This window comes from Larimichthys crocea, chromosome XVII (assembly GCF_000972845.2).
Source record: "Larimichthys crocea isolate SSNF chromosome XVII, L_crocea_2.0, whole genome shotgun sequence".
In the NCBI taxonomy this organism is placed as follows: Eukaryota; Metazoa; Chordata; class Actinopteri; family Sciaenidae; genus Larimichthys; species Larimichthys crocea.
Window position 1 is genome coordinate 17,468,137 of NC_040027.1, and position 13,927 is coordinate 17,482,063.

Sequence of the window (13,927 nt, forward strand, 5' to 3'; positions counted from 1 at the left end):
CTGAGAGGAAAACAGAAAATCTTCTCTAAGATTGTGCAACTCCGTTCAATAACAAAGGTCTATGTTAAAAGCTTTGCATTACACATTGTTACAGAGGTTACCCTTCAGTGTGTGCTCCTAGGACATACAAAATAGTCAGCTATTAGAAAGCACATGGCACATATAACAGCTAAGAACTCTTGAAGTGATATAAGAGTAATAATATGGCAATAATAATGACAATAATAATAATAATACAGTAATAGGTGCAATCTTCTCTCTATGTGTCTTTCTCCAATCTGTGTTACAATGTATTTTACATACAGAGCAATTACATTTGCATGATGAATTAACTGTACATGGCACTTCAATAACACTATTTAACAGATAAGTCATGTCGATGATTCTGAATAAATAGAGGAGAAAATAAATAAATTCCAGTTTTTAATCCAGTTTGTTTTTTAATATTGGTTCCTTATGAATGTATGTGTGCTGTTGTAGATGTACACAAACACCCAGACATATCCTAACACACACACGCACAGGAACAAGCTGACCAAAAAAATAAAAAATAAAATACTGTTTTTTGAGTAAGTATGCCTTTGATTCTCTGAACTTGGTGAGGCTGTGTAGCTCACCTGTGAACTGTTTCCTGTTGTGAGGCGAAATTTTTAATTTCTAGACCAATTTTTTACTTAACAGCTCATAATGCTGATTATGTAAACACCTCATAAACTGTGAGCGACACTATCTGGATCCTGCAGCGCTCACAAGCCAAAGCGTTTAAGCCCAACTTCCATTCATCTCTCTGTCTCATTTTTTTTTTTTTACGCCTTTCTTTTTTTTTTTCTCGCTCTCAGCAACCCATCAATTAGTCCAAACTCTCTGTGAGAACGAGGCAAAATTAAATCGAAAATGAATCTCAGCGTTTGTCCTCTCTTGTCCATGCTAGACATGAAAAATTATATGAGAGCTCTCGGCTGTAATCCATCCTCTCTGCTTGTCTCCAGCTTGGCTCTGAGACAAGAGTGCTGACTTATCAATAAGCAATGAGCAGGCTGATCATTAAGGAAAATCTGAGGATGGACTTGAAGAAATCTGGACTGTACAAGTAAATGAAGTGCCATCAGACCAACAAGACCAAGCTAGATGTTTCTGTATGATAATTTTAAATGACTGGAGGGTGCCATGCTCTTAAAAATATGTTTTTTAAAAATTCTGGTGACTGAGTGAGTCCCGTGTTGTGTTTGTTTCACGCCTTTCACCAACGGGTCAAGGATTTCAGACATGGTTACTCTGGGAGTCATGACAACAGCTCTCCCATTGGTCCTTCCTAAACACAGGTTTTGTTGAGGTCAACTTTCACCGGCAGCGGCCCCGCCTCCTGACTCTCCTCTGTTTGTTTCACGGCGACGGCGATCACAGGACTCAGGTGGTACGGGTTGACTTTGTGGGCATTATCCAGAAACTCTTTGTCTCCGTTGATACTCAGCTGAAAGGAATCAAGAAGAAACACGTGACAACAGTGAAAAAACAAGTTCACTCATACATACCTCCACCTACAACCTTGTAAGATTTGACTGGAGTAATTAGTTTCTGACATTTGAGTCACAAACACCAAACTGGGAATGGAAAAATAGTCTTCACATGATTGCATTAAGAGTTCCTGTGATGATTTTATGGAGTGTTTTAATAAAAATAAAAACAATTTATTAGTTTCTCAAGTAACTATGGGGTGCATAACCCATCCATCCATTTTCCATTATCGCTTATCCTTATCAGTGTCTCAGCTGGCATTAGGCAAGAGGCGGGGTACACCCTGGACAAACCAGTTAATCACAGGGCTGATACATAGAGACGACCATTCACGCTCACATTCACGGGCAATTTAGAGTCACCACTGTCTTTGGACTGTGGGAGGAAGCTGGAGTTCCCGCAGACAACCCACACAGACACGAGAAAAAACATGCAAACGCCACAGAGAAGCAGGAACCTTCTCGCTGACTGTGCCAACCACTGCACCACCATGCTGCCCCGAATGTACAGAATATGTCAGATTATGAACTGCAGATATGTGAAGCTATAAAGTGATTCAGGGCACTACACAGCAATATGCTAGTTGTTATGGATGGGAAATACTTAGATATTACAGTAATGTTAACTCAGCCTCCCATGAATCACTGCTATATCTACTGGTTGAAAGCAACACAAGTTGTTTAATTTTAGGTGAGGTCTATTATGTGCACCTCCACCCATGTTGCGATGTACGACTGGATTTCCAGCATAGCTGCACCTCTACTCGCACTGCCTAGTATTCTGCTCACTGCTTCCCCGCATGTGCATGTGTTAACATTGTTGTTGATCCTTTTCTGTGTGTGTGTGTACCTGCGTCTTAATGTGCTGCTCTGGTGCAGTGACGAGGCTGGCACAGCTGAGCCACAACATAACCATGATGGACAGGAAGAGACAGGCTGCTAAAATCCACCGTGGAAGGCCTGAACGTCTGGAGAAACGAAACGAAAGATAAAAGGGGACAAGTTAAGGGACGTGACTAGAAAGGTCTAGAGACAGAGAAACTAAACATTAAGGCACCAATAAATATAACGAGCCAGGATGTAAATACATTGTATGTGAAAATGTCATACACTTTCATACACAAACCAAATTACAAACCAAATCCAAATTACTTTAAATTCCTTAGAGCATAAAGCTGGTTTTGATCTTTTATTATGTTTTATTATGTTAAAATTACCTCAAAGAGACAGACAATGAGTTAGATTGAGAGTAGATCTGAATCAATTGTCTCCTTTTGAAAGGTAATCCAGTTGAATGTGCACATTGATTTGAACATTGCACAATGATAGATATAATGCAGTAATCATGTTCACTGTGGATGGATTAGCTAGATGGATCTAAAGCAAGTTTCAAGTTTCTGCAAGTTTATTTTCATGCTGACAATCAACTGAAGAAATTTGTGGTCTGATTTTGATGACGGTTTGATGATTGGCTAGTACTTTATTGATTTATTTTTTTATGTTTTATATGGATAACAACTACAGCTCACCTTGACATGCAGCCAAGGAAGTCGTGCTCAGCCGTGGGGTCGTCTGCATGCTGAACAGGGTGCTTCCCTTTGCCTCCTGCTTTGGATGCTCCCCTCTCGCCATGTCCCCTCACACCTGCGAAATGAATTAATATTGTACCGGCATATACTGATAAATGTGCGTTTGTACAGTGTGTGTGTGGTATATGTGTTCTAACCGTGGGGTCTCTGGGTGTGAGAGTGGACCTGAGGCCAAGGTTTGTCTGCCACGTTGGACCGAGGAGCCTGCAGCTCGGGCAGAGAGTAGTCCATCTCTGGCTGGCTCTGAGGAGCGAAAAAGAAAAATAACAACAAAGACACTCAGCCAATTATACCACAGTAATTCACCAGAAGAACTGACAGGAAAGGATCTGTTTAACACTGCGAGGTCAGACCACAGAGGAGCGCCAACTAAGAATAGTTGGCTGGGAAACTAGAATGAAAAGAGAGAAACACCACAGCAGATGAAGTGAATGTGAGAAATGTGAAGAGATTTAATTTCAATATGTAACACAACTGAACTTGACAGCAAACAGGAAAGAATAAGACATTTAGGAAAATATGCTTATTCACCCTCTTGCACTGTCAAGATTTAGATACGAAGATTGATACCACTTTTATGTCTGTATGGTAATTTTAAAGCTAGAGCCTGAGGCGATTAGTCAAGCTTAGCGTAAAGACCGGTAACAAGGAGAAACAACTAGCCATGTATCTGAATGTAAAATATAATAAAATGATACTAAAATTATACGCTGCTGACAATACTGCTGTCAGTATTTTACATATAAACAACTGACAGGGCAGAACTTTCAAAAGTGTGCAGCTAAATGCAATAACTCATGTCATGTATTTAGTTTTATGAGTCGTATCAGTGATACTATCGATACGTATCAATATTGATGAGCAGCAGGTTTTGGTTGCTTTAACCTTGCTCTGTAGCTTTATGGTTGCCCTTTAGGCATGAGAGTGGTATCAGTTTTAAAAATAATCTTGTAGATTTTTTTGATTATTTGATTGAAAGACATATAGTAGTGTTAGATAAATGTAACACTCAGCTGAGAGTCACTTGATGTTATGCTATCCTATGTGCAACATTAGCACATGATACTTTGTTAAACTGGACTTTTCAATTTAAAACTTTTTGTTGGCTCTGCTTCACTGAAAGGTCAAAGGTCAGCTAATGTTTACAGCCCTGCTGGACCTTTCCCCAACCTGTAGCCTGACAGATGATGAGGTGTCTAACTTATATTAAAAAAAAATCGAAGATAAGAAATTAATGTTTTGGTATGAATGCTTGTTATTTCTTTATTTCTTTTTACTAAACCATTTCTATCTGAATTTACTTTTTTGTTCAATAAAAAGAAAAGCCTCCTGAGTCATAATCTGTAACTCTTTTATCTCTTTTTGAGCATTCAATATGTTGTATAACTTTATCAAATTGGCTTGAAACTAATGGTTTCCATCCTTTGTTCTTGCCCGCTCAATATGTCTCTGCGTGTTTCACAGTATCTTTCTCATCCACCCAAATCAGTCCAGTTAAGCCCCTTGAACTGGGACTGAACTGAACTAAAAATGGCTTTTTAAAATAACCGCTACACACATACGCACACCGCCGGCTGCCAGTATTTGCACTGTTGTGTGTTTCATTATGTGCGCAGTGTTTTTGGTTCCCCTGGAGAACTCATTAAAAGAGGATTTTGGTTCCCTGCTGCTGACCCTCCCTCCACTACAACAGCGGCTGTAGTTGGTGGTAACAGTACTATTGCTAGCCTCAGCAACAACACACACACACAGTATATAGAGTATAGCCCACTGCAGTAGTGTCAACCTCCCAGTATTTTTATCGATTCTGACACTAAGTGGATCAATGAACTTTGAAACCTCTTGCTGTGTCCTACACTATATTATGAAACCAACCAAATTCGTTCTCAGTTTCATTCATTCTCATTCCTTTACTCAGGAAATGATTGATCTGTTTTCTACTGGACGATTTCCATCGCTTGTCCAGAATAACAAAACAGCGAACTGAAGTTGACTGTGGAGACATGGCTGGTTAGCTTGCTTCCCAAAACACTTACAATCCTTCAAACCTCTTCTGTTCAAAACCTTTTTTTCACAACCGGGTTTATTACCCCTAGCGAGCAATGTTTTCTGACAGAGTGCATTGAAACCAGATGCAGTGTAAAGGTTTGCGGAGACGAGGGTAGATGTGAGGAGGGTGATTCTCATTGGCTGCAGACCAGAGAGATCTAACCATCAGAACGAGCAGAGCCTGATCTGCATCTGTCACGCATTATGAGAGGGAATGCAAAAGCAAGAAAGAAAGAAAGAAAGAAAGAAAGAAAGAAAGAAAGAAAGAAAAAAGTCTACATGGATCATCATTTTGAATATTTCTTACATATTTTGGGGGAATGGTTACAAAATGTATCTGCTGTCTGGTTTAATGCAAATATTCAGAATAAATTGGACTAATTGTGTCAAAATTACATTTTTTAATCTGGAGGCCAAAAATCGGAATTTTAATCACAGCACCCCCCATGTGGTCATTAAAAAATATCCATTAGCTGTGGGAAGTTATGATAATGACAACAGATGATGTTTTGAAAAAAAATATTTTTTTGTATTGTCAAGTGATTCATAGTCTGTGCCATTGCTGTTATCCAAAATTTTTATTTAGTTTATTTTGAATAAATCCTAAATACGCCATATGCTCTTAAATCCTCACTAGTGTCAAAGCCGAAATCTTTGAAAACATTGTGGAGTAACCAACCAGGCTGGGTACGGTGGGATGGTCGGTTTAGTGTTGAGGATTCACTTCAGAGCGTCCTATTAAAATGTGTGGACAGTTCTGATCACTGATAAAGAGTCATCAGTCCTACGTGATCCTGACAAAGGTCCTTCCTAGTTTACAATAATTTGATGAGTAATAAGGACCAAAAGATTTATGAATGCTTTTTACGTGCAGCACATTCTCAGAATAATTTGTTCATCATCTGACAAAAAAACAAGTATTCACTCCTGTGTTAAAGACATACTGTAGCCGAGGATATCCACTGCTTTTTTTCTAGCTATGTGATTATATTCTCTACATTTTGCTTTGAATATCACTTTTAATTATCTCTGCAGCTACTGAGCATTTTTATCTCATCTCAACACTTCACTGTGTTATCAGAGACAAATCAGAACCAGCTTCATGATCCTCCAGGATCACCAGAGTTAGTTTAGGTGAAGCACGTAATCCAAAGAGAGACAAAGACCTTCAGGACAACAGCTGCTTGCTGATATGGAGGTTTACTGCTAGATAACTTTTACAAACTTTTTTTCTTCTTCGTCAGATTAAATAATTAACTTTGACACAACATTCGGCGTGCTTGTGTTGGTGCTCACCTCGAACCTGCATCTCATCAGCCCGCTTTTTATCTGCCATCTTTTACCTCCGCTGTCTGTTTTTACCAGCAGGTGTGTGCACATACACGCACACATGCACGTGCAAAGTGTCATTTCTTTTGTAGTACGCCACTTCTCTTAGTACAGTGAATGGTGCCTCCACCTGTGTAATTAAACACAGAAAACAGTGGACCTGACGCCCAGTCCCCTATGGAGATTACACGCATGACTAGTGTGTGCAATGTGTATTAAACCATGGCTTAATATAGTCCCAAACAAATGCATTATTACTCCTCTAGCTACTACAGAGCCTAGCTGCTTGATGAAATTACTGAGCCCTGTTTAAAAATGAAAAATATATTTTTGACTTATTTTAGTTTTTTTATGTCTCCAGTAGGAACTAATCTACTTGTCGCCAAGAGCAACAGACGCAACAGAAAGGTCATAACGTATTTGAGAGATGACAGTAAGTGACAGTAAGTAAAAGACAGAATATTACCAGCCTTATCATATTTCATATTTAAGTCACTCCATGTCTCTTGTGCCTGGATGAGTAAAACAAGCTGGAGAAAATACACTGACTTCCATTTCAGCACAGCATCATAAGTCAAAGTCACACTTCCTTTAAACACTATTATTGCACAGGTTCAGTCTGTTCTGTTCGGGGTTTTTGTTTCTTTAAAATTCATTCGAGCAAGATGACTAATGCAATTGTCAAATTGAAAATGGGTACGGACCTCTCTCTCTCTCTGTATTCAGTCATACACCAAGTTCAATTTGCTCTGCAGGTCAGCACGCAAGCGGAACCACAGCTCGGTTGGAGGAAGTCTTTAATCGACTCACTCTTGTCCCAAACGCTCTGACAATGTCGCACTATCATGAGCTGATTTGTCAAAATAACAAGAGGGTGGTGAGAAGGGATTGACTGAGGTAAAGGGCTGTGTTTTCCCAATATTTCCTCATAATTACAACATTTCTTTATTCCAAACCACAGTTGTGACCCAAGAATAACTTTACTCCACCCTTATAATCTGAACTAACTGCTTGTCTCTCTGATTGTTTTCATGATGCTTGGGGCTAGTTATTCTCACAGCTTGAGGTCACACAAACACAGACATGAGCACACAGATGGACATACATAGACAGCTCATTATGAACATCCACATCATTTATATTGCAGTCAGCGTTGGCTTGTTTTCCACCCTCCCCCCTTGTCTGCTATCCCTCAACTTAGCTGGACTTTTTCTGTTGTTTCAACACTCGGAGAGTCAATCTGTCAAGTTGGTGGCAGTTTGCCAGCTGCCCACTAAACACAGGCCTGATAGTCTTCTCACAGCCTCGTGGAGCCTGGCTTCCCCTCGCCGCTTCAGGCCGCATGTCACCACCATAAAGAGCAAACATCCATCACCAAGTCCGAAAGAAATGTCGGTAATTTCATGTTCTGTGGCTGCTGCATCTCTATATGAGATCAGTCCGCAGACAGTTTCTTTTGGCTAATAGTGAATTTCAGCATATAAAAAGCCTCCTCTGTTACACAGTACAGAAGCCCTTCTGTATGGGTTAGGGTGCATAAATACTATCATTTCCCATTGAGCCCTTTAATTATGTAGCTAAAAATGCCATCAAAGTCACATCCAAGTGGGAAAACCCCTGACAAGGATGCAGGTTTCTGACCAGTTTTGAAATTTAGAGGATATGGCTGTGTAGTCTGGTGGAAAGACAGACCAAATCTTATTATAGCTTTAATGCATAGGTGGTTTACGGCATCGACTTTAGCAATACCTTCAAGTTTGAATAGAAAACCCTGCCAAGGCCGCACAAACATCTAAATTTGCCATTTCAATAACAGAAAATGTGATGAAATGTAATCACTGGAGACTGAAATAAGTAGTTAAAAGTGTAAATAAATAATCACTGGCCAAACTTTCAAAGTATATTTCATTAAAATAATTTCACAGTTCTTCGACAAACAAACAGGCCCGAAATATGACCTCCTCGGTCGGGGTAATCACACCTCGGCATGAACAATGAGCCTGTCAGCCCCATTCGGTTCATCTTTTCCAATTCCAGAAATAACATCTGAATATTTATTTGTCACAGCCAGAACTTTAGTCTGTGCAGTCCACTCTTTTTTTTGTTGCAGTCCTGAGTCGACTTCACCACAGACAGCCCTGCCGGTTATCAAATATGCATGGTGCTGAGGGCGTATGACATAATTTAAAAGGACATTTATAAACAATTAAAGTGCAGGAGTGAATGAATTCAACCACCACCTTGTCTCCACCCTACTGTGTGCCCTTGCTCAGTCAACCTTCACAGATGCACTGACTCTGAAATGGGCTATGAGTTGTTTTGGCAGCCAACCAAGCACCGTATAGCAGAGGATATATTTCACTATCTTAACAGGAAGCAGAGGTTAGCTCAACTAATGATCTATAAAAGTCTACGGGCTTGCTTTTAACATCCAATTAAAAACATACGACATGAACACGCTTTGTAGATATTAATTTAAAATTTTCCATCGTTATGACTCAGTGGGCCGTTATATAGTGTACAAGGTTAGTTCATTTATGGAGATTTCAGTGTTCAGTTCTTTGCGTCTTTTGATAATAAAAAAGGCTTTACAAGCAGAATATAATGTAATTAACAAAACTAATAACTAATATAATTCTTAAATTAATTCTTATTTGTGCACTGTGGACTGTGGAAATAGTCTAAACTGATGCATTCTGTGTTTCTCTTTACATTTGTTTACTGATAAGATCAGGTGTGAAGTATGTTCATACTAAAACAGGAAGGGGACTCACTTTGATACGTTCAAATAAAAAAATGTACTGTTGGCTTTTTTGCTGTGTTTCTGTGCTGCATTGCAGATACAGCGATCACTTGTTCTCTTCCTGTTTCTTGATTTTTTGTGAGCAAAGTTTGGAAGCAGTGTACAGTGGCTTTCTTTTTCTTTTTCAGTTCAGCCACAGAAATAACTCTTTCTTCTATTCATTTTTACAAACAAACTGCTGCCACAAACATCAAAAACACATCTCATCGAGCAAATTTAGGATCTAGGTTTATGTTAAAACACAATCAGGTTGTGTAAATTATCAGTAAGACCACAGAAATCTTTGTAGAAATATAAAACCAGAGACAGATAAATGCTTTTTATGAAGCAAGAGACTGACTGTAGTCCCATAATGCAAAGTCTGCCTGTCCTGGACAAACACTTAGTTGGATCTTACCTGGAAAACCACAACCTTGCCATCATCAGCCTGCAGGTAGAAGGTCCAAGTGGAGGAGATGAAGCTCTGGGCAGAGCTGACAATGTCGTTGCACCAACTGGACACGGCCTCCATCACAGAGGGGGGCTTAGGGCGAAGAGTCATGGCTCTGAGCTGTGGATGACAAAGCATTGAAGGTGTATGTGTTTCAGTGTATGTACACATCTGTGCTCTTAGTAGTGGTATTAATATTTAGACATCCTGAGTTACTTTGGCTCTCAGAGCTGCTCTTGCAGTATTTACGTGTGCAGCCACGGACTGCAGAGCTTTCTCACCTTCCTCCTCTTGATCTCAGGTTCAGAGGGTTGGCTGGCACAGCCGGTGCTGCAAGCCTCCTGTTCTAGCAGCTTGATATATGCCTCCTGGCAGGCTGAAGAGAGAGAAAGAGGGAGAGACAGTTGTGAAGCATGAAAGAGTGAAAAGAGAAAGAAGAAGCACAAAAGTGAGTGGGCACGCAGCATTACAGTCAGTCGGGTAGAAGACATGAAGAAATAAATCAGGTGCTGGCTGTTTATGTGGGAAGAAAGATAAAGATGCATGGGAGGTGTATCTGACTGCCCCCGCGGAGACGATTCACTCCACGTTGCCGTTATTGAAACAGGGGGCGATGGGGCATCTGCTGTCTGGACGGCAAATCACATCATTGATTTCCAATACAGCAGTTCAAACAGGGCAAACAGCCTCAAACGCCCAGAAAATACCCACTGAGCCTGCCAGCTTTCAGGAAACAATGCAATATTTAAGCAGGGCTGTGTTCATCATTTTAATGTTTTAAAGTTGTCAGCCTGGAGATCCATGAGAATGTAATTTAGCTGCAGTCTGCTTTTGTCTTTTTGATTCCACCTGAAATCACCTTAAATTTTGTCTACCATCTTATATTTATTTGCCTGTCTTGTCAAAAGGAACCACTGCTTTAGGGTTTAAGGAAGAGAAATGACTGGAATAAGAAGTTGAACCTGCACATTATGTTGCACAAGTTCAAATGAATGACACTGACTACATTTAGATTTGATTCTGATGAGGATTCGCTTCACTGTCATTCACTTGGACACGACATATTAAAGAACCCGTACCCTGTAAGACCATCAGACTCATTCAAACAGTCCAACAGACAGATTGACACACTGACTCACCTCCCTGACACTCCTCCCTGCTGGTATTGAAGCCGGCGTTGCCATTGACGAACTGGCAGATGGAATAGAGGCGACAACCACGGTGACAGGCGTTCATTATGGAGTCCTACGAGCCAGCCAGACAAACAGAGAGAAGAGAGGGTGGAGGGTGGTGGTGGATGGGGAGACAAAAATTAAAGATGTCTCCTGCACTCTTGCATAAACTCAACATAACCTTGTTAGACAATATGACAGAGATTTGTTATGGCATTAATGGCACGCTGCAGCTGTTGTATTATAGCCTGTCATAAAGAGTTGATAAGAAGCTTTCAGTCACTGCAAAAGAAAACTGGTGATAATGAGCAAGTTGCAAAAAAATAAATAAATTGAGAAAGAGGTGGTGGTAATGGGAGATGCACATTTATGTACTTCCTCTTGTCATAATGCCTGAATTCTGGGTTTGAAATGAGGAAACAGCGCCCTCTGGTGATCTCTCTGTGAACAGGAGAGACAAAGAGATTCCCCTGACCGCGTCTGTGAGCGGTTTATAACAGCCTTGTGCTTGACATCATCTTCACTGCTGTTTATTCACAGGGAGGCAGAGAGGGGTGTTTATCCCCAAACCATGAAAGTGAAAGCCTTATAGTTTAAAGGCGACTGCTTATTCAACATCTACTGTTGTTATGATCCAGTGTGACACTCCTAAACTCGACACATATGCACAAGAAGTCTCTATTTTTTTTTTTAACACAATCTTCAATCCAGGTGACTGTGATCCGCTTTGCAGCTCTGCTCGTGCTGCCCTGCAGGACGCCTGAACCACACCTGAAGGCAGCAGAGGGGGATGAGGATGAGGAGGATGAGGAGGATGAGGAGGAGGAGGGAGGAAAAACATCCGACACTGGAAATCTAAGCAAGGCTGTAAACCACATCAACTCCTGAACGAAATTCACATCATCCACCGTCCTGCTAGGACCCAGTCTGGCCTTGTCTAAGCAGTGGGACGCTGTGCAAAATGTCAATAAAGGATAATTGCTTCATGGTTTCACAATAGTCTCACTGATCCTCCACAGCCTGCACGCGCTAAGTCTGGCCTGGCCGATCTTAATTGCGGATTAAGTAATGATCAATCATTGGCGCAATTTATTGCATCTGAGATGAGCTGCCTGGATGCAGTACACTTCTTGGACGAGTCTTTAAGGTGCAGAAGAAAATGAGAAAATGAGCTGCGTCCATTTTCGGCCTAATTGTGCGCTGGAGCATCCAAAAGGATGCAGCGAAAAAAATCGGAGCATGTCATTACGCACAGATATAAACATGTTTGTTTTATATTTTTCACACAAAGATCATCTTTTTTTTAAATGCTGAATATATTCTGTCAGTATGTGCATCGCTGCAGGCGCTGAAATGTCGGACAGCAGCAGGATGAAGCTGTCAGCTCGGTGCTGATAATGCGCTTTCTGCAGAGACGCCAGAGCACAGAGGAATAACTTACTTTAGCGGGGCTTTTGTTTTTGATGGTGAGCTGGCATTGTTTTTTGCAATAATTGATGTCGCCCAGTTGGTTGTCAAACAGATCCGAGGACGCCGCCGCGAGCCCAGCAAGAAGCACCGAGAGCAGGGCCGACAAGCCGCACATCCTGCCGCCGAGCCGGAGCATCTCAAACCTTGGAGAAGAGGAGCGAAGAGTCGAGCTTCAACCACTAAGCTCCCTTTGTGGCGGCGCTGCTGCTGCTGCTGCTGCTGCTGCTGCTTCAGCCCGGGTCCTGTCTGCTCCGCTGATCTGCTTCTGCCCGTGGCGTCACGCGCATCATCATCATCATCATCATCATCACGCACAAGCTGCACCTCCCGCACCAACACACACACACACAACCTGCAGAGCAGCCTTCACTGCAGTGCACAAAGTGGCAGTGATGACATTCATAAAGATGTGGCAGATAGTTGGAGATCAGGGCCGAGCTGCGGGTGGCAGATGTCCTGCACAGAGAGGACTGATGGACCGTTTACTGAAGTATTGACAGATTGTACACAGTCAATGACACGCTGTGTGTGTATCAGTCCAGTGATACTGCTGCAACACATGTGGGCCAAAACATGTATCAGCTGAGGGGAGATGAACAGTCAGAGTCCAGTGGAAAAACGTACTGATTATCTGTTTGATGGGTTATTTGTAAAGCAGTCTGTAACTTTGCTTATAAGTGCTTAAATAATAAGCATCACCATAATAATAATAATAATAATAATAATAATAATAATAATAATAATAATAATAATGATAAATAAACAATTACTATTTTTGTGAAGATGTATTTAGTAGATTATTTAATTGTCTCAGGTTCACAGAGAGAATTGGCATCATTTAATTTATGGTAACTGCATATACACCAAGTGGCCACTTCATTAGGTACACTTGTACAATCCAGTGTGGTCCAATACAGCAACTCTGCTATAAATAATTCTATTTTCATGAAGCTTAAAATGTTTCCGTTTTTGCTGACACTGACAAAGAAGTCTTAATTTAACTATTATGTTTATTTTTGAGGTATTGTTAAGCTGGACTGCATTGTATTGAGAGGCGTTTGTAATATTTTGGCCACCCTATTTACAAAGGAGAGGGCTATAATGGTAGAAACACCTAATATAGAGGTTGGTCAGTGTATACAGCATTTATTTTACAGTGTACAGTATATATTTCATCCTGTTCCTTCATTTAGATTAGGGACTACATGCACGTGCACTTTGTCTGTAATGGAGTGAGATAGTAAGATACCGAGATACCCAACACTAAAATGACTCAATTACAAGCTTATTTTAAAGTATCAGTATCATCAGCAAAATGCAGTTATACACATTATGTAGAAAGGCCTCTTTTGGAGTTATATTTTGTTTTGTCCGTACATGGAAGCAGTATTCTAATGTTGTAGCTGAAGTGAAGCTAATGAATTCATTTATAAACTGGTGGAATACTTTAAAAGTAATCTAATTTTTTGCATGTAAAATCTTAATGAGACTGAGTTAAAGTAGTAATGTAATATATTGTAGCGTACTTATACTTTTAATAAGTAGCATTAAAAGGGAAATACTCATGTATT

The 13,927-nt window shown here is 40.6% G+C and overlaps 1 protein-coding gene across 1 annotated transcript; it reads right to left on the reverse strand.

Annotated features, from left to right (window-relative positions):
- Positions 1-101: 101 nt before the first annotated feature.
- tmem59l (transmembrane protein 59-like) lies at positions 102-12,638 on the reverse strand. Its single transcript, XM_010730166.3, has 8 exons — positions 12,328-12,638; positions 10,854-10,959; positions 9,996-10,090; positions 9,682-9,834; positions 3,241-3,346; positions 3,044-3,158; positions 2,365-2,482; positions 102-1,471 (listed from the first exon to the last, which is right to left on the reverse strand). Exons 1-8 carry the CDS (start codon positions 12,490-12,492, stop codon positions 1,313-1,315), a joined length of 1,017 nt encoding a protein of 338 aa, XP_010728468.1. The 5' UTR covers positions 12,493-12,638; the 3' UTR covers positions 102-1,312.
- Between the last annotated feature and the right edge of the window lie 1,289 nt (positions 12,639-13,927).